The following is a 24,876-nucleotide window of genomic DNA, read 5'->3' on the forward strand; positions in this document are numbered from 1 at the left end:
TATCGACCGCTTAACACCTTCGTAGTTATAAAGTATTTTAGGTTATTATAGTCTATAAGGACTTTAATAGGATAATTACTTTCTATATAATAATGTCGCCAGTGCTTTATTACTGCAATTATTGCGAGCAGCTCCTAGTTGTGCGTTATATAACGCTGCTTTATAGGGGTTATTTTCCTTAACTAAAACGCCACAGGATGCCATTTTCCGTCTTTTAATTAAGATATAATTGCCCCTAGGGTAAAGCCAGATATATCCGTTTTAAGGTATATACGTAGCTCCTAGTAGAAGTATATTAGGATAGGCGCCAATATAAATAAATCCTTTAACCGGTCTATAGCCTACTTAGTAGCTTCCCTAAATATAAAGGGTCCTAACTTCCTGCCATTCTTAGATCCTTTTAGTAGATTGGTAATTAGAAGTATTACTTATAAGTAGTAAACAATAAACGTTTAGTAGAAGTTCGCCATGCCTAAGAAAACCTATACTTCTCTAAATGTCATAGGGTAGGGCCATTCCCTAATAGCGTCCACCCGACTTTTCTCTATTAACACTTTATTAACGCTAATAATAAAGCCTAAAAAATTAATGCTAGTAGTATAGAATATACACTTTTTTAGGTTTATATAGAGCTTATATTCCTATAGTCTTTCTAGTACTATTCGCACGTGGTGCGTATATGCTTTATAGTTATTAGAGTAGACTATAATATTATTAAGGTAGACTATATATATCGTGTCTAATAGGCCCAACAATGCCTTATTAATATAGGCCTGAAATATTGCTAGTGCGTTAGTGAGCCCAAATAGCATCACTAGGTACTTAAAGTGGCCGTACTATATTTAGAACGCCGTTTTCCACTTATCGCCGGCTTTAATCCGGATTTAATAGTATATATCTTTTAGATTTAATTTCGTAAATATCTTTACGCCTAATAGCCTGTTAATAAGCTCCCCTATTAAGGGTAATAGGTAGCGATTCTTTATAGTAATCTTATTTAGCGCCTAATAGTTAATATAGAGGCGAAGTGTTAGCGACTCAGTCAATCGAGGCACGAGCACGGCAAGAGGGGCGCGCAAGCCTATACGATTGGTAGTCTATAAACGAGGATCTAAAGCTAGAGAAAGGAAAGGAGAAGAAGAGTAGCGCTGGTTAAAGTAGGGTTCTTTTTATGCGGTCTTCTAGTTACATAACCGCGAAGTTCTGCCAAGTTCTGCCAAGTTCTGCCAGGTTCTACCAGTGCCGTAACATTACCCCCCCCTCCGCAAAAGCCTGCCCTTAGGCTTTATAGTCTGTATTATACTTATAGGGCGTTCTTATCTTTATATTCTTCCGGTAGCTTATTGTCTTCGCTATACTAGCACTCCATCCACTCGTCTAGGTACTTTAGGGGTCCTGGTTTATTAGGGTAGCGGTTATAGAATTCTTAAAGCTTATAGGGACTGCTAATAAAGTTCCATATAGGGTACTAGGTAGGATCTGGGTCATAGCCTTTCCAACTAACGCAGTACTTTAGCGTTTTCCTTACTAGTTTACAGGCCAGTACTTCTTCAATTTCCCATTTATTGTCGCTATTAACTTGAATCGGTAGGGGAGGTTCGTTCTTTTATCTAGGCAATAGGTCGTTCGCAGCTTTCCGTAGCTTATCCAGCAAGAAAACGGGGTGAACCTTGATCAAATCCGGGAGCTTTACTTTATATAAGTTACCTATCTTCTTAAGGACCTTATACGGTCCCGCCATCTAATAGTCTAGCTTACGGCTAGGCCGTTCCGTCTTCTAGTTCTTTGTTATAACCTAGACTATATCGCCTACAGTAAAGTCGGGTTCGCGCCTATACTTATTTGCCTACTATTCCATTAATTTCTAGGCCTTTTCTAGATTTATACGGGCTACCGTCTAGGCTTCCTCTAAGCGCTTAGCGTACTGCTAGGCTTCCTTATAAAACAGTTTCTTGCGTACAGTCCGTGGTCCTTCTAGTCTATCCCAATCAAAGCTTATTTGGGGTAAATACCCTATTTCTAGTTGGATAGGTACAAATCCTGTAGAGTTATAGGGTAGGGTCGCCTAGGCGTAGTCTATTAGGGGTAGCAGTTCGCCCCAGTTGTCCTAGAAGTAGTTAACAAAAGGCCGGAGTTTCTAATCTAAATATTGATTTACAATCTCCGTCTAGCCGTCTATCTAGGGGTAGTATACTATAGAGAGCTTTAGCCTAATACCTAGGATCTAGGTAAACTCGTTCTAAAAGGCCGATATAAATTGCGGGCCGCGATCGGATATAATAGTATCTAGTAGTCCGTAAATGCGGTAGATATAATAGATATACAGTTAGGCCGCCTCCTTGGCATCAATATTCTTATAATAGGGAATTAAGAATAGGCGCTTACCAAAGCGGTTAACTAGAATTATAACTATATTATATCCGTCGCGGTCTGTTAGTAGCTTATAGAAGTCTATAGAGATATGCTACTAGGGGCGGTTGGGTATTGGGAGAGGTTTTAATAGTCCTAGGGTCTTATCTCGTGGAATTATAGATCTACAGCAGCTATCGCAGTTCTATATATAACGGTTAATATCTATAATCATTCTGGGCCAGTAGTAGCGGTCACCAATAATCTTATAAGTCTTATTTTTTCCAGGGTGGGCCGTAAAGACCTAGGCATAAGCTTTGGCAATAAGCCAGGTCCGTAAGTTCTGTTCCTTAGCTACTACTAGCCGTTCCTAGTGCTTAAGTAGTCCGTTTTCAAGGGACCATGGGCTAGCAACATTCTTTGCCTTTTCACAATATTCCTATAGAGAGGGGGTCATTCGGTTGGCCTATAGTAGTTCATTAATAAGGTCAAGTTCGGAGGAGTTAATAGGACATATCTCGGCGCCTAAGGAGTCTATGCTTAGTTCTGCCTATATCTAGGGGTCAAGGTGTTCTAGTTATAGTAGCGTCTAGGTCTGTAGTGAGATCTTCATAGCCGTCTAGTCATTTAGGTCTTGCTTACGCCTTATAAGAGTATCCGCACGGTTTATAGCGCTTAGTCTATATATAATTAAGAAGTTAAACTAAGATAGGGTATCCGCCTAGCGTGCCTACCGGGCCATAAGGGCCTTAGTTATTATAAAGTATTCTAGGGCCTTATAATCTAAAACTACCTTAATCGGCTTAGGGGTCCCCTCTAGCTATACACGCTAGTGCTAAAAGCTAGAGATAATAGCCAGCATTTCTTTATCATGGATGTAGTAATTTAGCTTAGCATCTATTATAGTCTTCAAATAGTATACAATAGGGTACCACTCTCCGTCTAGTTACTTCTAGGAAAAAACACCAGCTATCGCGCCGTCTAAGGCATCAGTTTCTAGTATTAAGGGCCGTTTTAGGTTAAAATAGGCAAGTAGGGGAGCCGATACCAGCCGTTTCTTAAGCTTATTAAAGGCCTGCCTATATATAGCGTTAAAGTAAAAGGGCTAGTCTTTTCTAGTAAGACGGTTAAGAGGCTAGGCGATCCTACTATAGTTCTTAATAAAGCGTCGGTAGAAGTTACAAAACCCTAAAAAGGATTATACCCCCTTTATGGTCCGTAGGGGTGTCTACTAGTTAATTACAGCCGTTTTCTCTAGGTTAGTTTTAATTCCGTCTGTACTAATAATAAAACCTAGGTACTTTATACACTTAACACTAAACTCCGACTTCTTAATATTAACCTAGAGGCTAGCCTCACAGAGCCGTTATAGGACTTTATAGACGTGCTCCTTATATTCTAGCTCGTTCTTAGAGTAGATTATAATATTATCCAAATAGGCTATACAGAAATCGTCAAGGTAGTTAAAGAGTACATCATTTATATACCGCTGGTACGTAGCTAGTCCATTAGTCAGTCTAAAAGGGAGCACTTTATATTTATACGTTCCGTAACAGGTCCAAAATATAGTAAGATCTTTAGACCTAGGGTCCATCCTAATTCGGTAGAAGGCCTGGCGGATATTAAGCTTTATAAAGACCTTAGCTCTACTTATTTAGGCCAGAGTCTCATTAAGTAGGGGCAGCGGATAGCGATCCTTGTGGGTTATATTATTTAGCTTATAGTAGTTAATGCAGAAGCGGAGTCCTCTATTTAGCTTTTTGATAAAAAGAATAGGCGAGGCAAAAGGGGCTTAGCTAGGCTCAATAAAGCCCTTATTTAGGTTATTAATAAGATACTACTTTATAGCCTGCAATTCAGTAATAGACTGCTTATAGAGGGGGCTAAAGCTAAGGGTATTTTCTTTGCCCTGCTTAATCTCAATCTTATAGTTATACGGTCGGTGAGGTGGAAGTATATTAGACGCTACTTTAGAGAATACGTCCTTGAATTTCTGGTGTCAATAGGGCAGCTTTTGTTCTACTAGTTCCTTATCCGTAAGCTCGCTTTCTTATCCACTAAGCTTATTTCCCTTTTCCTCAATTATTTAATTAATTTTGTATAAGCTCGTTATAAAGGCAACGGTATTAGGCTAAACTAAGTTCCGGTAGAATCCTACGGCACTAATATAGCAGACATTAACTAGTGGGAGGTCCGCTGGTTTCCTTACAGCCGTTTTCTGGACCGTATTTTACGGTCTAGGGTTTATAATCTTTCTTAGCTCCTATTCTATCTTCTATAGGTTATCCCTCCGATCTATTAGTTTAGTATAATATCTAACGTCCCTTACTATTCTTTATGGCTGCATAGGGCCTAAGCTCTCTATAGGGGGCTTTTCTGTGTCACTACTAACTTCCTAGGTCTTTAATGCGGGTGGCGTAACATAGGTAGTCTGGGGGCGACGTAGTATACAGATCCGTTGCGAATTAAGCTATATATCTTTCTTAAAGGCCTAGTCCCTACGCATAGCATCGGCCTGGTAAATAGTATTAATCTAGGGCCGTATGAGGTTTTCCATTATAATACTGATTTCTTTTATAAAGGAAGGGGTTAGGGGTAGGGTTTTAGGCTAGGTAAGCCGTTTACTCCGTATATTAAGCTGTAAGCCTAAATAGGCTAGCTATTTTCGCCCTAAGATTATATTATAGCTACCTAGGTCCGTAATAAGGAAGGGGGCGTTATACTACCTTTATCCGTCAACACAGAGGTAAATCCGCAAGATAGTCGCAATAGGTGGTCCTATCCGCCCATTATACCCGCGGATAGGAATTAGTTTAGGTAGTTCTTTAATAGGTATATTTAGAAAGTTAGCCAGCTTTACGGCATACTAGGTGTCTATTAAGGCGAAGGTATTTACTCTAGAGTTAGCTAAAGCAGAGGTTAAAACTTAATATCTATTGCGGAATAAAGTATAAGGGATAGTATAGCTTCTTCTACTAACTAGCTAACCTAGATTAATATCTAACATATTAATCCCTTTTAACCCTAGAGAGGAGTCTTCCTCTAGGGTTCCTCTTTTTCCGACTCCGCGCTATCCTCCTAGATTAATAGAACCTCGTCCGCTTTCGCGTTTATCGGGCAATTCTTTATATAGTAACCTTTCTATCTATAAGAGAAGCAAGCTCCTTAATCACTAAGGGCCTATATATAGAGGTTACTATACATAGGCTAAGCATTCGCCGGACCCATGGCAGGGCTGGCCGTATAGCTAGCTGCTAAATTGGCGGTAGGCTATATGGGTGGTGCTGCGGGGGTTGCTAATTATGCCGGGGCATTATAGGCCATTCTTATATTGCTTATAGTCTGATTTAAAGGGTTTTTGGCTTTATACTGTTCGGCGCGTGCCTTAATTCGGTAGAGGCCTTAGTTAATAGCCAAGCACTAGTCTATAAGTTCCTTTAGCGTCTATATAGTAGTAAAAACTAGCAGTATAGCTCGCTACAGGTTTAGGGTAAGCTTATTAAATAGGTCTAGTATTAGATCTTCCTGGGGAATTTAAGCCTAGCTGGCTAGGTACAGAAAGCGGGTCTAAAAGGCCAAGAAAGTCTCTATCGTTTTTATATTTAGGCTTTTATAATTAAGTCAGGCATTTTATACTTTAAAGGGGTCCTTATAAATAGAAGATAGGTAAACGATTATCTCTTCTTTAGAGAGGAAGGGCTTTGCCAAGTCCTGTGCGTACCGTGAACGTAGGTGCGTCTATACGTCCCCGCCGGTACGGCCGAAGACATAGGCCATTTTAGCCTAAGTAGTAGGGAAGTAGTCCGCATTAACTTCAAGCTTATCCTGTAATTAAAGCTTCCAATTATTAAATATAGGGTCGGTTCCGTCTATAAGCAACGGGGGGTCTATGACCTTTGCGGACCGCAATAATGCTAATGCTATACGTTGGGCTAGAGCCTTAAGGACTATAGTAAGTCTCTAGGTGTCTAATAATTCCTTGCTAGGCATAGGGGGTTCTCTGGCTTTAAGCAGCTCTTAAAGTCGTTTAATTTCGGCATTGGCTGCTGTAAGCTCCACTTGGGAGTTCAAGTCAGTTGCTGTTTCACTATCGGAGGTATTTAAGGGTCCTGCGGCTGCTTTGCCGGCTGCTATATTTCTTAGCATCGTGGTATAGTTATTAGGGTAACCTCTAGTAGGATTCTGCAGGGGTTTTGGTCTATACATATTCTATAGGTCTTATTATTCTTTTCTATTCTTCTAGTTCTGGTAATATTCTTTAGGTCTAATTCTATGTTCTGTTCTAGTTTGTGGTCCGTAAATATATTTAAGTTCCTTTTTAGGAAGAAAGGGTAGTTAAGCTTTAGATAATGTTAGCGACTTAGTTAATTAAGGCACGAGTATGGCAAGAGGGGCGCGCAAGCCTATATAATTGGTAGTCTATAAACAAGGATCTAAAGCTAAAGAAAGGAAAGGAGAAGAAGAGCAGCGCTGGTCAAAGTAGGGTTCTTTTTATACGGTCTTCTAGTCACGTGACCGCGAAGTTCTGCCAAGTTCTGCCAAGTTCTGCTAGGTTCTGCCAGTGCCGTAACACGAAGGGTCCCGTCCTTCTTAGGTACAAATATAATTAGCACCCCTACCGGGCTTATAGAGGGCTAAATCCATCCTCTCTAAAGATTGTCCACTATATATTAATATAGTACCGCTAGCTTATTTTCTAATAGGTTATACAGCGGTTTAAAAGGAGGTTATTTATCCCCTATATCTATTTTATACTTAACTAATATAGGGTTAAGTAAGGTTTATGCAGCCTCTTTACTAGAAATATCCTCTAAGTCTATATATTTCTGTAGAATCTCTAGTTCCTTAACTGTGTATAGCCAGATATCCGAAAATAAATATCCTATATCTCCATTTTTAGTATTAAGAGTGGCATACATAGCATATACCCACCCTTCTTCTTATATATAGTTTAAGAAAGTCTCTTAATCTTTAACTATAATACGCGGTTAAAACTTCTAATGTTGATACAAGGCTAAAGGCCAATTAATATCCAGATTAACTTGGCGAAGCTATAGGTATCCCAAAATAAGGTTATACCCCTTGATTTCTACAGCATAGAAGCGCATCTCCTACGTATCCCATAGACCATCGCGGTCCTAGCTAGCCACGGAAAAAGCCTATTCCCCGTAGTATAGAATCCGGTGGCCTCTAATGCTTCAAATAGTGCGCACCTATAAGCCGCTAAGGTCTAAATCTAATTCTTTCACTAGTAATTAAGAAATAAACCCTATACTCGCGCCGCTGTCTATAAGGCAGTCTTATATTACCTATTCGTTATTAACTTAAATAGAGATAGGAATAACCATACGGCAGTTTACTCCCTCCTTCTCTTGCTAGCCTAATATAAGGGAGTAAAGATCTACTAGGCTGTCTCTTTTCCTAATTAGGCTAACTCTTACTTCTTCTGCTAGCAGAAGCGGCTTATATGGCCCTTTTTACTACAGTTATAACAAGTGCGTGTCTCCCAGTTCCCCTCCTACAGATTAGGTCTCTACTTATTATTATTTTAGGGTTAACTAGCGTTACTCTAGGGCTGCGAGGCCTACTTATATTGTCCTTCCATAGAGCGGTTAGGTTAGAATCTACCCCTATTATTAAAGCTAGGTCTAGTCCTACGCTCTTTATTATTAGCGTCTTATTTCTTTTACTTGCCTAAATAGTCTCTTTTAACACTCTTAATCTGAGTAGCTTCAGAGATAAGCTTTTCTTAAAAGGTAGGAATTTCGCCCTTTTCTTATATAGCCTGTTAAATCTTAGGTTATAGCTTAGTAAGTAGCTAGTGAAGTTATATAGCGTCATCCTATAGATCTAAGTAGAGTATATTATCTTCTAGTTCTTCTAAGTAGTTTATAAATTGGACTACAGTCTAACTATCCCGCTGTTTGGCGTTATAGTATCGCTGGTTATAGTCCATCCCTTAATTAGTAGGGTCTTGGACCTAATTAACCAACCAGGTCCTAAGTTCGCTAAATTTAAGGGGTATAGTAAGTTTCTTCTTATAGCGTGTCTATAAACTCTTAACAGTACCATATAGGAAGGTAAAAGCAATTAGTGTCTAATTATACTCATTAAAGTAACATTTCGGATCCAGCCGAAACTTAGTTTCGCATTATTAGATAAAACAATTACAGTTCCGAAGACTATTACTATAGTACTTATTAGGTTCCTTTATGCGGAATTTAGGTTTTTCTAACNTTATAGNATAGTATAGNGTTACCCCTTNNAGTCCGCTTNNTATCTAGGGTNTNTATACTTCCCCTAATTGTCCTTATAATTGTTCTTAGTAGTCTTAATATACTTATCTCAATCATATCTCTAACTCCTTTATTTTTTATAGGGTCTTATATAGCAACCGCTCTAATAACTCCCCAGCGGTAATCGTTTCTAAAGGTCTCGCAAGGTTAGACGGACCAGCCGTGGCTTCTTTATAGGAAGAGGGAATGCGCTCCTCTGGGGAAACTCTTTAAGCCTCTTATAGTAAGGGCGTTGCTTTATAAGATATAGGAGTATAGTTTATTATTATTAATTAATAGCCGTACGTTCCTAATAGATTATAAGCGATTAGAATTATAAGAGGCTAGCTTAACCAGAACGTATAATTATCTAATTAATAGTATTACCGGTAAGTAGAAGGTAAGTTAAAGGTAAATAAAAGGTAAGTTAAAGGTAGAATAAGTTTTACGTATTAAAGGACAAATGCTTCTAACCACTTCTATTTAGAGACTAATCGCTAGTTCTTCTCTAGAGGAGAACCAGCTCCCTATATAATCTTTCTAANACGCNAGTAAAACCCTTTNCCCCTTATNTNTCTNACNGTGTCTTCTNGGACGTAGATGGAACATAGGTGAGACCTCCTTCTGGAATATAAATGAGACCTCCTTCTGGAACATAGATAAGACCTCCTTCTATCTCATCTGATATGTACCTTCTAGGGAATTCCGTTACAGTAAATTGTATTCTATAGCTGTTAGGGATATATCTCTAAGCTAATAGCATTAAGCGCCGCGTGCTTTCTGTACTCTATAGGCTTAGATTAATTAATAGTTATACTACTCTAAATTGGCAGAAGGAGCGGGTAGCCTAGGAGTTAAGGTTTAGCCTATAATCTCCGCGGTACGGGCGTACACTAACCTATATATAGGTAAAAATCCATTTAATAGGTGCCGCTTCTAATACAATTATTATCTATAATAACTTCGACTACCTCTAATAAGTTTAGTATTAAACACTTAGGGATACTAGGACGTTTTATTCGCGTATAACTAATAAGCTTATTTTTGGCGTATATATACCTAATAGTGGGCTTTAATAAAGTATGCTTTATATAGATATCCTAATTAAGTTCTTAAATATTACAAAGGCTCTAGGTAATCTACAAAATGAGATATAAAAGCAGATCTTAACAGCTTTAATCTATAAAGCTATTATAAAAGCGTACCCAGGCCTTAATATATTACTTAGCAAAAACCTACGGTTTAAACATCTATATATACCTACTATTAATATAATACCCGCTACGCGGACGTCTAGGCTTAACCTAGAACCTATTATAACTAAAGAGGCTTTTATATCTAAAACCTATAGGGTACTAGACGATATCTTTCTCTATTAAATAAATCTATAACACACTAATAAAGTATTTAAGGAGTGACTGTTTCTAATCTATAGTAATTAAAAGACCGTAAAGCTTATTTAGTTGTGTTAGGGAGAACGTATTAAGTCAATATCCGCCTATAATAGCCTATGTTAGGCTCTACCTATTCTAGCTCTTTGGCACCTAAAGCTAAACTACCTATATATAGTTATACGGTATCACTATAGTGGCGAGCAATTAGCCTAAAAGTACTCTATGCTATATACCTATATAAACCACCTAGGCTAAAGGAATATCCTAGCTAAGCGCGCGCTATTTTATTATATAGAGGAGCTAATTCTCTATAGCTTTAACGCTCGTATTATAGCGTTGCTCTATACTTAAATTAAGGACTCCTGTAATACTAAGTCGCCTATAAATATTAAGCGGTACCTTAAGAGTTTATCTCCGCAACGTTTATTAATAGTAGTTAAGGATATCCGCACAGCTATTTTCGGTTAAGAAGTCTCTTAAATAGCTAACTATACTAGCTAGCCTGCGGAACCGCGGCAAAAGGGTTACCCTAAATAAACTAGCAGTGCTATATTCTTATAAATACTTCCTAAGCCTACTAATATAGAGTTTCTAACGCATGTCCGCTTCTTATAACTAGTAGAGATATATAAAGTCCTTAAGCACGCTATTAAGCTTGCGGATATCGGCCTGCTTAGCCGTATACTCCCCCGCATCTATATCTATTTCGTAGGTAGTTGGAATAAGAACTATCTACTAGAGATATTACGTTTTTTCTAGTTAACTTTAACAGATACCTATTCCCCTAAGCTCTAGTAAGCTATCCTAGTAAATAGTCTAGTAAATAACCGCGGCAAATAGAATAGTTACTACCTAATAGATCTTGATAATAAGTTACTTAATAGGGAGCTAAAGTAGCTTATACACGCTTATAGCAATTTAACGTTTAACCTAGACTCGCTCTTCCGCTAGAGTATTTATATAACTAATTATATAGGGCCACTACGTATAAAGTTTAAGATTATGTTTAGTAAACGGATGTCTACTTAATATACTATTAAATCTGCTACGGTGGATATTTAATCGCTTACTAATACAATTGCTATAGGCTCTATTATTCGCCATTAGGCATAGCAAGTAAAGATAAAAGCGCCGCCTCTATTATAACTAGGTATTAAACGGCTTAATTAATCTACCCTTAACGAGTTTAATTTACGGCTAGGTAGTGATCTTTCCGCCATATTTAATAAGCTTAATCTCTATAACGATAATAATAAGTTAAATGGCTTTATACTGCCTACCAACTTTGCTTAAACCTAGCTTTAACCTATATATAAGCTGCTTAATAAGTAATATAAGATATTAGCTATAAGCTACTACTATAACCATTTAATATCTGCTATAGTTAGTAGCACTAGTACATATTCCTAAGTAATTAATATTATTAATTAATTAATCTATTTAGTTTCTGGGCCGCGCTTACTAGGGGTATAAGGTAGGAGGGGAAAAAAGGGTTGTCCTAATAGATATTAGCTACTGTGGTTATAATATCCGCTTGGTGGATATAAGGTAAACTTACCTAGTATTAGCTAACCCCGCCTAATATTAGCTAACCTCGCCTAATATTAGCTAACCTCGCCTAATATTAGCTAACCTCGCCTAATATTAGCCCGCTATATACTAATTGGCGTTGCCGTTAATTTCCTATAGTGCTCTTTATATACGTTTACCTCTATTTAATCGCGCTAACCGCCTCTATAGTACTAATAAAGACGTATCTAACTGGTAGGTTGCTGGCGGTAGAGATATATCTAACGGCTGGTATAAGGGTAATAATAAAGTAGGAGCTGGAGACCTAAAAGTTAGCGAAGGTATAGGTATATCCTCTTTCTAAGTTATTAGCAAGAGGTCTATAGCTGACTGTTAACTAGCCTATAATATATTAGCGCTACGGCGAGGTGCTAATTACTACGGCGCTAATATTTTAAATCTCCTATCTAAAACCTGCGAAGCCTGTATAAGAGCTTGTGATAAGCGCTTATCCGCAGTAGCGTGCTGCTCTAATACTTAGGAAAACCGCTCTGATATCTATATAATTAACCCAGAAGGACCTAAGAGTTGCCCTATTTTTTCCTATTTCTACTTTTATTCCTTATCTGCTAAAAGCTTAATAAGGGACGGAAGCTCCTTACTAAGGATATTAGGATCCCACTTAGGCATTACTTACCTTAATAATGCCGTATCTGGAACCTACCCTATGTTATAGAGGCGATAGAGCTACTTATCTAGTATAACGCAATTAACTATAGGCGTTTATAGTATATCCTAATACCTAGCCTCCGCCTATTATATAAACTACTTTTGTATATTGCTTAATATAGGCTCCCGGCGGGTTTTCGCGATATCCGTATTATGGCTAGTGTGGATATTATACTCGCAATTTGTGAATATTATTAGGTTATAGTTACTATAACATAAGTCTTTACTAATAGTAGACTGTGGGTCTCTATAGTATATAAGTTATATCTTTTATAAGCATACCTAATCCTTATTAACTAGCCGCTATAGGGTGAACAGCAGTTTACTACGCAACTATACATTAGTTAACCGCTTCTTTAGGTATAGGGTTGGTATAATAAGCTCTTTAGGTAGGCGTACTATAGAACCACTAGGGCTTAACCTACGCTCGCTTCTTATATCTACTAACTGCTTAATACTAACTGACGCTATAGATAAAGCATTACCTATAATATCCGCAGTCTCTGCGTTTTGTCGCCCGCGGATATTATTATACAGCGCGCTTACGCGAAGATCGCCTATACACTAAGGTTGTATATGCTTAGAACCACCTAATTTATTATAAGGACCCCGCTAGCGGCTCTTAACTATAAAGATTGCTTCGCCTAAAAGGCCTTCTTCTTAGCCTACCTGGCTAAACCGCAGTGTTAGTATATTATAGGATTTATAGCGAGGTATTTTATATTGGATTAAACGGTAGATATCTAGGATATCTATACTATATGCTACTGCATCTAATATAACGAAAATTTAAATTCGAGACGTTGGGCGCGCGTATTCGGCGTATAAGTAGTCTTTATTAATATCCGCAAGCGTTATATAGTAGCTCTAAACCGCTTCTCTAGCAATAGTAGTATTATAGCCGTAATAGATTAACCAGCTGCGAATAGTATCACAATAGGCAGCTATCCACTCCTTAAAATTAAAGAAGATGATTATCTTTAGAATTAGCTGAAGTTGATTAAACTATTAGCGGTGTGCGGATATTAAGCGGCTTCTTAATTACTCGCCCTTTTCTTAGTTACTATTACTAGCAATATACAAATATACTAGAGTAGCAGCAATAGTAAAGTAAAGAGCTTAAAAGTCCTTCTTTTTTGGCGCGGTTATAACCCTCCGTATAATCTTTAGCTCTGGCCAATTAATTAGGGTTTTAATAACTTATATATTAGGTTTAAACCTAGCTAGCTTATATACAATCTAAAACGTAGAGGGGTCTAGCGTTGCGGTATATATAAACTAAGGCTTATTAACTAAGACCGAACGTACTTTAAAGAGTTATACGTACGCTATACGGAAGGTCTCTCCCTAATTAGCAAGTAGGTATACTTTATTAACCACTATAAGGGCAATATAAGAACGAAATATTAGGTCTATTAGAACCTTATATAGCTTATTACTAACTAAAAGCTCTAGGGAGATAAGGATATATGTGTAGCTGCCCGTACAGATATCCTTAATCAGCTTAGCGGATATTGTCTTCCCCTATATATAAACAGGTCAAATATAAGGTAGCTTTATAATCTTTTTTACTTACTCTAACCTAATCGCGTTAAGTGGAAGAATAATAATAATAACTGCATTAGGTATGAGACATAGTAGTACTTACATTATTATACTCTTACTAAAAGACGTCTTTGCCATAAGTATAAGATCTTACCGCTTAAATATTAGCACCCTTAGGGCCTTAAGCTGCTCCATATAACCGCGGTATAGATATATCTCCGTAATAGCTTTATTTAGCTTGCTTATTTAAAGCTAATAAAAGCTGTTTATAAGCTGGGGTAGCTCCCTTTATAGGCTATATAGCCATAGAGACCGCTAGGGATCCATTTTAATGTAATCCCTAGCCTATTATATACTGCCAGCTTATTAATCTGCTTAACTAGCTTGTGGTTTATAACCTCTTTGCCTTATTTGCTTTAATAGAGGCATTAGTAGATAGTATTTAAAAGCAGTAAAGGGAGAGTAGAGGGTTAAATAAAGTTAGGGAGGACTTAAATACGTTATAATAGATAGATCTTAATAGGTTTTAATTATTAGATTATAGATATAATAGATAGAAAGTAGGTAGTTAAGATTAACGCGTCGTTAGTGCAAATATTACTAATTATTTACTTTAGCAAACCGCGTCACGGCTATTTTAAAATTAATATTAGGAACGGGAAGGCGGGGAGACTTCTTACGTAAACCATTCAATTCGCCGGAGCTTAGTATATAATTAATGAATTTTTCAAGCTGCCTAAACTTGTCGTAAGAATAAGAAGTGAATATCCGTAATATTTGCTATGCGGATATCGCGACGTGCGTTACAAACGTCGGCTAAAGTGTCTCAGACCTTACAGGGACAGATGGCCTAAACTGGTTTAGTGCCATCGGGCCGGATTTATCCGGCCTCCCTGTGGTCTGAGCATGCTGAGACAAGGAACGGTAAGGAATGCTGCAGCGAACGCTGACTGGACCGCCATTTTGCAAACTCTCAAGGCTGTCGCATGCACCTATAAAATATCTCTATGACGTGGTGGAGAAGCTATTGGCGTGCTAGGGCTGCCCCTGTCGGTATGAGATATTGGGAAGTTAGTTGCATGAAGATAAAAAGGATTAGGTAAGTCTTTGAACTGATTCCTAGGTGCGAATGCCCGAGTATCTGGTCGTGCTTCGCTTTGCAGTCTAGACATTTCAGGCAGCCGTTGTAGGATGGATTCTAACCCTCGAGGGTGCAGATATATTCTGCAATATGATCAAAAATGCATCTTTCTTGAAGAGTTAAAAGAGGTGTGTGTGTGAGTGACGGAAACAAAAGTGGAAATCCGCTATTTTCTTACATCTGCCTCAGCTGGACCAGTTCGTTCTCGAGGCATTACCGAGCCTTTAAAGTCGTATTCAGTATTCGAAACGCGTCACAAGCCTGTATATATATGTAATTGAATCTATAAGACTGAAATGCACGATAAATTGCAAATGTAATAAAGGTTGAAACGGCGGGCCGAAATTTGCATGCACGCTGGTTCTTTACAGAACAATGGAATGATAGCTGATGATTGAACGTACCAAAGAGGCTCTGATTTGAAGAATATGGCGCTATATTAATCTTCGGCGAGTGCATCATGTATCGGGCGTCGAGGCTGTGACACGGGTCGACGAGTTTGTTTTGGAATCAACCCTGTCCCCGCCAACACCCAAAACGACACCCCACCTGAACCTTTTTACCTGCTCATAGCCTGTTCAACCGTCGCCCTCTACGGACCGGCTGTTCGCGCTCTCTCTCTGAACTTCTCGAAGGTAAAAGCTTTTGGCCACTCACCTCTGTAGGCAACAGGAGGCCGATCAACGAAAACTTGGACCTATCGTGGCTCAGCAGTAGCCCTTGTTGACATCACGCGAATACCCACGGTTACCTACAGACTATTTATTTGATACCGCTTTTCACAAACAGACCGACCCTACTGACGCAAGTCACACCGTTGCTACAAACGGCCATCTACCCTTCTCCCTTCTGCTTGGTACAACCAGCAAAGCCAAGGGCCAACGGACTTGCGGCGCAAGCCAGGCGCGGCACTCTCAACGACATTCGTCCCCCCGGAAGGCCCGCCTACCGGCCGCTATTGTCGTCAAAGGATCTGCCGAGCGGAGTTTTCGCCGGACAGCTCCTAGCTAGCTATCATCATGAACAAAGACGAAGTCGTTAGCAATGTCCACCGCAAGATCGACCGGGAAAAGGCGCTTATCAATGCCGCAAATGCTATGCGCCAGTCAACCAACAACCCGGCCGTTCTTTCGCGACTAGATGCCCAAATCCGAGATGGACGAAGAAACATTGAATACTTTGAGGGGACGTTGCGAGAGCTGGAGATGCGGAGGGATATGGAGAGTATGAATATTCAAGGTGGTGGGGGGCCTGGGCCTGGATCTGCTGGGCAAGGACTTCCTGGATCTTCCCAAAGCCAGCCGAGAAATCCTTTGACCCCTCCACCTAAAGATGGCTGGAATGGATACATGGGTGATGGTGGTGGTTACGGTGATTCTAGCCAGGGTGGATATAGCCAGATCAGTGGAGGACACGGCCTGATGCCACCAAGGGCTCCTTATGCCGCACCCGGGCCCAACACAGGACAACCAAAACGGCCGAATTATAGTAGACTTGGTGAGTCTTCCTTTTTTGAAGGCTATGGGATATTGAACTAATGGTTCTCTCCTAGATTTGATTAAATATGATACCCCGCATCTCGGTCCTCGGATTCAGCTCATGTTATCACAACTTGAATTTAAGCTTAGTGTAGAGAAGCAGTACAAAGACGGTATTGAGAAGATGGTCCGGTTGTATCAGCTTGAAGGAGACAGAAAGAGCAAGGCGGACGCCGAAGCTCGCCGGATTGAGAGCAACCAGAAGATACAGCTCTTGAAGCAAGCTCTAAAGCGGTACGAAGATCTTCACGTTGATATAGAAGTTGGTGGAGATGGTGGTGATGGTACGATCCCTGCTCCTCTGATTGTGCCTTAAAGATATGCTTATACATCCATTTACAGATGACAGTCTTAACATGCCAAGCCAACGGAAACCGCTCACGGGTCACTTATCTCTGCGTATTCATGCTGTCGCGGACGTAGATCACGCTGCAACAGGCCGATTTAGTAGAGGTCCTGAGACTTTTGTAATCATGAAAGTTGAAGATAACTTCAAGGGTCGAACAAAAGCAACAAGGACTGATAAATGGACTGATGAGTTACATGAGTTCGACATAGATAAGGCCAACGAAATTGAGCTCACAGTATATGACAAAACTGGCGACCACCCGCTACCCATTGGCATGCTCTGGGTTCGAATCTCGGATATTGCAGAAGAGATGCGCCGTAAGAGGATAGAGACTGAACTTCAAAACTCAGGCTGGGTTTCCGCCGACAAAATGGGTGATGGAGGTCAACCTCGACCTGATTTACAATTTAGTCCTCCCCCAGGGCAGAACTTCCAGCCGAGTGGCGGCGCTGCTGGTGGTCCTGGAGGAATGGGTCCGGAAGGCCCGAATTCTAGGCCAGTGCCTCAGACCGGGCCAATCTATATCGACGCATGGTTTTCTCTGGAGCCTGTTGGAAGGATTCAGTTAACGATGAGTTTCGGTAAGGAATGGTTTAGCTCATGTAGTCTTCTTTACTAACACTTTCTAGTCAAACAAAGCAAAGACCGACGACCCTTCGACGTCGGTTTGAACCGGAAAGGTGCCATTCGACAGAGGAGGGAGGAAGTTCACGAACAGTATGGGCATAAGTTTGTCCAGCAGCAATTCTATAACATCATGCGGTGTGCTCTGTGCGGAGATTTCCTAAAGTACGCGGCTGGAATGCAGTGCTCTGACTGCAAGTACACGTGCCATAAAAAGTGCTATGGCAAAGTGGTCACCAAGTGCATCACACAGTCTAACGCCGAAACCGATCCGGATGAGGCGAAACTCAACCACCGGATTCCTCATCGCTTTGAAAACTTCTCAAACATGGGTGCCAATTGGTGTTGTCATTGCGGTTATATGCTTCCTCTTGGAAGAAAGCAGTCTAAAAAATGCAATGGTCAGTCTTTATATTCAGATTTAGAGGAATTCTGCTAATTATTTCCCAGAATGCGGTCTCACTTGTCACGCACAATGTGTTCACTTCGTACCGGACTTTTGTGGCATGTCTATGGAAGTTGCTAACCAAATTCTCTACGAGATCCGGAATACAAAAAAACGACAGACCTCATCAATTTCATCTATGAGTTCACGAACTTTGAGGCCTAATACTGGTAGACCAACACCTCCACCTTCTCAACCTTCGTACCCACTACCACCAGGTCAGGAGCAGGGCGGACAGCCAGATCAGCGATATTCCTATGGGAAAGACCAGCAATATCAGCCGCCACCTAGGACCCAATCATACCCAACACCATCAGCCACGTCTGTCGATGCGGCTCGGGCATCATTTTCTACCACAAGTTCCAGTCCAACCCCAACATCCCCAACGCAACAAAGACCGCCATCTGTACGTACTCAATCATCTTCTCAAGCACCACAGGTAGCAAACATAGCAGCAACTGCAGCAATGACTGGTAAAACCGCAAGTCCTGGGCCCTACCAGAGGTCTTCGTCTGATTATCCCCCTCCGACCACACGAACATCCATTGGCTATCCCCCTCCTGGGGGCCTCGCAGCAGAACAGCGCATTCCCCAACAACAGCAACAATTACCGCCGCAACCCGAATATAATCCCCAGAACTATGCAAATATACCAGGTTACGGTTCGCTATACCAACAACCTGCTCCTGTAATTCAGCAGCCGAAACAGTCATATGCCATACCTCAGCCTCCACCGATGCAACAACAATCACCGCCTCCGCAGCCAGAAATGCAGCAGGCGGCTCAACTACCGCCTCAGCAGCAACAGCAGCAGCAGCAACAGCCACAACCTGCTTCGGCTCTGACTAAGGCACCTGAGCACAAGCCCACCCCACCTGCTCACACCCAGGGTACCGGAAGGAGGATAGGCCTGGACCACTTTAACTTCCTTGCCGTCTTGGGTAAAGGAAATTTTGGTAAAGTCATGCTGGCAGAAACTAAGAGCACGAAGCAACTGTATGCCATTAAAGTGCTGAAGAAGGAATTCATTATTGAAAATGATGAGGTCGAGAGCACGAGATCAGAGAAGCGGGTGTTCTTGATTGCTAATAAGGAGCGACATCCGTTCTTGCTCAATCTACACGCTTGTTTCCAGACCGAGACAAGAGTTTACTTCGTCATGGAGTATATTAGTGGCGGTGACTTGATGTTGCATATCCAGCGTGGTCAATTTGGAACGAAGCGAGCACAGTTAGTTATTTTCTCACTTATGTCTGAGAATGTTGGACTAAATGCACTCTAGGTTTTACGCTGCGGAAGTTTGTCTCGCGCTCAAATACTTCCACGAGAACGGTGTCATCTACCGCGATCTGAAATTGGACAATATTCTGCTAACCCTAGATGGTCACATCAAAATCGCCGATTATGGTCTTTGCAAAGAAGAGATGTGGTATGGCTCGACCACTAGCACCTTCTGCGGTACTCCCGAATTCATGGCTCCCGAAGTAAGCAGCTCCGCTTATTCTCCTTCTTCGCCTACTGCAAAATATGCAATTGACACTGACAATCTTTTTAGATTCTACTTGATAAGAAATACGGTCGTGCTGTCGACTGGTGGGCTTTCGGCGTGCTAATCTACCAAATGCTGCTCCAACAATCTCCTTTCCGCGGTGAAGATGAAGATGAAATCTACGACGCCATCCTAGCAGACGAGCCGCTGTACCCGATCCACATGCCACGCGACTCCGTCTCAATCCTACAAAAGCTGCTGACAAGAGAACCCGAGCTCCGACTCGGCTCTGGCCCCACCGACGCCCAGGAGATCATGAGCCACGCCTTCTTCAGGAACATCAACTGGGACGACGTTTACCACAAGAGGATCCCAGCGCCCTTCTTGCCGCAAATCACTAGTGCAACGGATACGAGCAATTTCGATTCGGAGTTTACCAGCGTCACCCCGGTTTTGACTCCTGTACAGTCTGGCATGTCTTCCCCCTTCTCCTTCTCCTTGCCCCTCCCCACTTCTCATACAACCTGTCGCTAACATACTATCCCAGTCCTCTCGCAAGCAATGCAAGAAGAATTCCGCGGCTTCTCCTACTCAGCCGACTTCGCATGATCGCGCTCTTCGATACCTCTTCACCCAGCCATACTTTTTATTTTCGGGACGCCTCTATGGTGCGGCGGCGCTTGGCTGCGCTAGAACCTTTGTATCTCGCTTCTTCTTCTCCTTCCTCTTCTATTTCTTCTCTTCTCTTTAATTGGCTTTTTCTTCTCCTCCTCATGCGGGCGCTTGGGGGCAGGCGTTGTTACCACTGTCGTTGAGGCCTGGTTTGCGTTTTTTTCCTCTTCCTCTTCTTCTCGCGTAGTGATGCCAGTGGAAAAGGGATGGGCTTGATGGAGTGGGGCGAGAAGGAGGTTTAGGAAGTGGTTTGGCGCGATGCGGGGGTTTAGGTTGTGTGAGCGCGGCGCGGTGGGGGAAGAGTCTGGGTTTGGCTGTTGTTGCTGTTGCTGTTGTTTCGATTACAGATGAAGCTAGGTTAGGGGATTGGAAGGGGAATGGAAGCGAATATGAATGGTGGGGAGGAAACGCGATATGACAGGGTGGGGATTGGCAAGGTGGATGGGAGGAAAACTGATATATCATAGACGAGACGACCCAAGTTTATTCTTATCTCACATGTGGATCCTGCAGTTACTTGGTTCAGGCATTGATGTTTCCCTTCGCCTTAGTTAATCTTCTAAGAAATAGCTTTGTTTGGACGGGTAAGTGCCCAAGTTTAATATACCGTCTATTCGGTTCTTCGTAAAGAGGAAAATTCAGGCAATGGGATGGATGGATGGATGGTGGAAGCAGCCGCTACTGCTGCTGCTCCAGCTAGATTTCCGGGGTTTGGCAAAATAGCTTTCTTTTTTTTCTTTTTCCTTAGACGCCATAAATGGCTCTATTTTAGATACCAGTAGATCATCCCTCTATCTTTCTCCATCTCTACCACCTCCTCCCTGCCACCTTCTCGCGCCATCGCTATGTCATCCCCTTATTCTCCGCCGCCGCTCGCTCGGCCTCCACCTCCGCAACCACAATGCGCCTCACGCCCTCCCAGCCCTCTCCTTTCTTCGCAACCGTAACCCGCCCCGGCTTATCTTCCAGCCCGCGGAACTCCTCCGGTAAGACGGCGTCGAAGCTAAAACCATACGCACCCTGCAACGCCATCTCAACCGCCCTGCTGAACTTCGCCGGGTGCGCAGTCGCAAGCGACACGTGGTGCGTCCTAGGCACCGGATTGCGAGCAGCGGAGCGCAGGGCGGCGGTGATGCCGACGGCGCTGTGCGGGTCGAGGGTGTATCCCGCGCCGGTGGTGCCGGCGGCTGCAGTCTGGGCCATCGCGGGGGACGGAGCATTGTAGACGGCGGAGGTGGTACTGAGGGTCTCTTCGTCGCTGACGCACTCGCTCTCGAAGTCGGCGCGGGCGGCAGCCACGATGGCCTCATCGACGGCGAAGCCGCCGTCAGTTTTGATGGCGGAGAGCCGGCTGCGGACGTGGGTGCCGGCGGTGGCGCGGCGCTCCGGGGTCGGGGTCGAGGGCGTGTTGCAGACGCTGTAGGCGAGGTACCAGAGGAGGCGCTCGAAGTTGGAGGATACGAGGATGTCCATAGCGGGGCTGAGCGTCTCTTTCACACCGTCTCCATGGGCCTGGGCACCGTCTTCCGGCAGCCCGCCTGCGGCATCCGCGCCGTGGAGTGCTTCTTCTTGTACTTCCCGCTCTGCCAGAAGCGGTGCAGGATGTCGTTTGCGTTGGTGGCGATGGCGAGTTTGGCGGAGGGAGGCATCCGCTTGGCGAAGTAGCCGGCGAGGATGTCCTAAATAGAAGCGTTAGTGATATATACCTATACCCTCTCGTAGGAGCTCGGATTTTAAAGGGGGGGTACTATTACGGGACTTACCCCCAAATTGCCTGTGGGCACGACGTAGCAGATTGTGGCGCCGGAGACAAAGGAGGGTGAGCGGATGGGTGAAGTAATAGGTTATTTGGGCAAGGATGCGGCTAAAATTTATAGAGTTTATGGCGGCGAGGCGGTGGGTTTTGTTAATTTTAGGGTCGGCGAAGAGGGCTTTGACGAAGTCTTGAGAGGTAATTAGCGACTTAGAGGGATGAAAGTAGGGAAGGGAGTGGGAATACCTGGCAGTCATCGAACGTGCCGTCTACGACGAGATTGTGCACATTCGCGTCCATGACCGTAGTCATCTGCGCCTCTTGTACAGGGCTAGCTTTGCCCTGGGGTGCATGATAAATACTGATACATCCTTCTTCCCTCTTAGACCGTATATAGCTGCTGAGCCAGTATCACCACTTGTAGCTCTAATGACGGTCAAATGCTCCCTGTCTCTGCCAGTTTTCCCTGATTCCTTCTGACAAGGAAGTATTCGAAAAGATTTCCCAAGAATTGCAGAGCAACATCCTTGAATGCGAATGTGGGCCCATGGAAGAGTTCCAATAAATGTATATTTTTTTCTTTGTCCAGAGTCACAATGGGTGCAACTCCCGGATCACGGAATGTTGAGTAGCTTCGTTTGATGAGGTCTTTTAGATCTGCGGAAGGTATTTCGGAAGGTAAAATGTAGAGGGAGAAGACCTCAAAGGCGAGTTCTTCGAAAGAAGTCTCCACTTGGAAGCCCAATCCTCTGGCAGGGAGGGTATCTATTCTGGAATGAAAAGACCGCCATCAGAAGCGAGTCCTTGAGAACAACCTCTTCGAAGGAGAGCTACTCTCATTTCAGCCTTGGCCTAATTGGAGAGATATTGGTTTTCTAAGACAGATTACAATGCCACTAACATCGTAAGAGCCTCCTCGGGTGCTGGGGTAGCGCTGTGAAGCGGTATGTGAAGCCATTTTCGGTAAATGATTCATCCGCGGGTTCTGGAATGAAACGTCCAAGGGTTGGTGCGTTAAGTCGTGGCGGTCGGCGCTGCTAAATTCCGGCCACGATTTAGCGCACTAACCCTTAGTCTATTGTAGAGTGTAGGATAGCACAATAGTTTTATGCTGATCGGTCAAAGCTGTAGTGCCCCACGGAGCCTTAGAGGGGACCGTGGGGAGTTGTCGAGGCTTCACGGACCATGCTCGGCCCTTGCAATTTTCTGCTCCGGTCCTCGGTCAAACTTTTTCTATTTCATTTTTTTCGGGCCTGGCTTCTCGCTTCTGCAATTAGCGCCTTGGCGCCTCCTACAAATACCCGTCGCACTCGCCCTTCTCTCTTTTTTTTCTTCAGTCGACTTTGTGAGTTCTACCCGTACCTCAATACTTTCCCCTGTCTACATTTGCTGACTGCTGCTCCCATAGACTTCATAGAATCACTTCTATAGTAAACGTCCTCTTCTGAGTCTCCTACAAGAGCCACAGAATCTCCAACCTGGCTGATGAGCTTTATCCTCGATGTCCCAGAGTGATACCTTATACTCTTGCTTCGGCGAGAGTGGTGATGATCTCTACCCAGCTCAGATCCTGACTTCGGTCGGTCTGACTGGGAGGACGTTGGGTGAAACCTGACAGGCTGTTGGTAATAAACAATTGTTTGTGTGAGCATCTGGTAGGACTGGAGGGAGGATTGGATGGCCGGCTTGTCTATGACTGTAGCTATAATATTTGATAATTTGCCTGATGCTTTTCATGCTCGCTGGTGCTGTGATTGACGATAGAATGTTATGTGAGTGATATTGTGTTTAACAACTTTGCCCACTCTTCATAGTTACCCGCCATACTGATAAAGTGTACCCTTCCAACGCGATATTGTGCTTCAAAGATGACATGATTTTTGCGCGCTGATTCTTGTGTTGGTCTTATTTAATAGTGCGGATGAGTCTTGGCGCAGCATGCTTGTATTCCCGCAGTTCTCTTTGGCAGGCTTCAGATCTATATCGGTAGCTAAGGTCCAAGCCAATTCAAAGACACCAGCTAGCCCAGTGCGCAGCTATCGAGGTTTTGATGCCATTTCCCTTCAAAACTACGTTACCTATGCTTTGGAGGGGACATTTTCCTGACCTGCTTCTATGTTGACAACGCCTGCAATCCGTCTGTCTCACAGATGTAGCAATCTACCTCTATTTCCATCCTACGTGTTTTCCACGAGCATTATGTCTTACTCAACGGCACTTCGCAACTGTTTCTGTCGCCTACCAGTGTCTTACCCAACAGCCCATCAGTAGACAGACGTCGCTCCAATCCACAAGCCCAAGACAGCTACAGAACGACAACGTGAAGTCCTGACAAACTCGCAATCCCAAAACAAAGCTACCAAACAACCATATAAAGCCTTGAAAAGTCCTTACGCTTCGGGTGGACATTAATTAGTTCGATGAATTGGTGTAACTCAGATTTCCAAGATCCAGATTCACACTATCCTCGAAACCGCCAGAGACGCATTGCAGACCGGAACAAATCCAAGCAGCAAATTCAATTGCTTCAGCAGAACATAGCTGCTGCTGGTGATGATGCCGACCGGTTGTTCTTAAGATTCAAGTCGACTATTTGTGAAGAAGAATTACACTTCCTGGAAATAAAACAACCTTTCGACGTCGTGGATGAAGATCTATCTCAGCTCAGGGCAATATTGAGGAGGGCCCCCACTCAAAAGCTTTATTTGATCTGCGAGTCTGTGCAGCTTCTTGCTAGGGATTTCCGGAAATATCGTAAAGTCACAAGACTTTTCTGACTCCAAACTCACCGTAATGACAGGCTCTTCCGACAGAAAGTGATTTCTGCAAGTATTCCATCCATCATGTTCGCCGACTCTATCAATGGCTGTGCATCAACAATTAACTTACTTGAAGCAAGTACAAGAGGTACTGCTGTAGCGCAAATGCGCATAGTACCACGTTCACCGCTTCAAACAAGATTCACGGGCATTGACTACCTTCAAAAATGAGACTATCAACATATTTATGGCGAGAAACCGAACAAAAGATTCACGCATGTGGCTACATGATTCGCTCTTCCCCA

The 24,876-nt window shown here is 42.7% G+C and overlaps 3 protein-coding genes across 3 annotated transcripts; 2 read left to right on the forward strand and 1 right to left on the reverse strand.

Annotated features, from left to right (window-relative positions):
* Nucleotides 1-15,494: 15,494 nt before the first annotated feature.
* On the forward strand, nt 15,495-19,975 carry K441DRAFT_699053 (calcium-independent protein kinase C). The gene is made up of 7 exons (XM_067653120.1): nt 15,495-16,439; nt 16,495-16,764; nt 16,823-17,410; nt 17,459-17,854; nt 17,904-19,128; nt 19,181-19,382; nt 19,454-19,975. The coding sequence occupies exons 1-7, from the start codon at nt 15,962-15,964 to the stop codon at nt 19,919-19,921; spliced, it is 3,627 nt and encodes a 1,208-aa protein (XP_067500181.1). The 5' UTR covers nt 15,495-15,961; the 3' UTR covers nt 19,922-19,975.
* A 927-nt stretch (nt 19,976-20,902) lies between these two features.
* On the reverse strand, nt 20,903-22,770 carry K441DRAFT_707690 (tryptophan synthase beta subunit-like PLP-dependent enzyme; the record flags this gene model as incomplete). Its single annotated transcript, XM_067653736.1, has 6 exons — nt 20,903-21,642; nt 21,823-22,021; nt 22,059-22,147; nt 22,201-22,285; nt 22,336-22,526; nt 22,710-22,770. 6 exons carry the CDS (start codon nt 22,768-22,770, stop codon nt 20,903-20,905), a joined length of 1,365 nt encoding a protein of 454 aa, XP_067500182.1.
* Nucleotides 22,771-23,412: 642 nt separating this feature from the next.
* Nucleotides 23,413-23,988, forward strand: K441DRAFT_665996 (uncharacterized protein). The gene is made up of 2 exons (XM_067649591.1): nt 23,413-23,584; nt 23,729-23,988. Exon 2 carries the CDS (start codon nt 23,751-23,753, stop codon nt 23,916-23,918), a length of 168 nt encoding a protein of 55 aa, XP_067500183.1. The 5' UTR covers nt 23,413-23,584; nt 23,729-23,750; the 3' UTR covers nt 23,919-23,988.
* The last annotated feature ends 888 nt before the right edge of the window (nt 23,989-24,876 follow it).

The sequence above is a fragment of the Cenococcum geophilum genome (genome assembly GCF_001692895.1).
Source record: "Cenococcum geophilum 1.58 unplaced genomic scaffold K441scaffold_46, whole genome shotgun sequence".
Classification (NCBI taxonomy): Eukaryota; Fungi; Ascomycota; class Dothideomycetes; order Gloniales; family Gloniaceae; genus Cenococcum; species Cenococcum geophilum.

What these genes read in the sequence shown, in the direction of transcription:
- K441DRAFT_665996 (XM_067649591.1), top strand. Translation starts at nt 23,751, where the DNA reads ATGCTTGTATTCCCGCAGTTCTCTTTGGCAGGCTTCAGATCTATATCG.
- K441DRAFT_699053 (XM_067653120.1), top strand. Translation starts at nt 15,962, where the DNA reads ATGAACAAAGACGAAGTCGTTAGCAATGTCCACCGCAAGATCGACCGG. An exon ending in GCCGAATTATAGTAGACTTG is followed by an intron (nt 16,440 to 16,494) that starts GTGAGTCTTCCT and finishes GTTCTCTCCTAG; the next exon opens with ATTTGATTAAATATGATACC. An exon ending in TGGTGGAGATGGTGGTGATG is followed by an intron (nt 16,765 to 16,822) that starts GTACGATCCCTG and finishes ATCCATTTACAG; the next exon opens with ATGACAGTCTTAACATGCCA.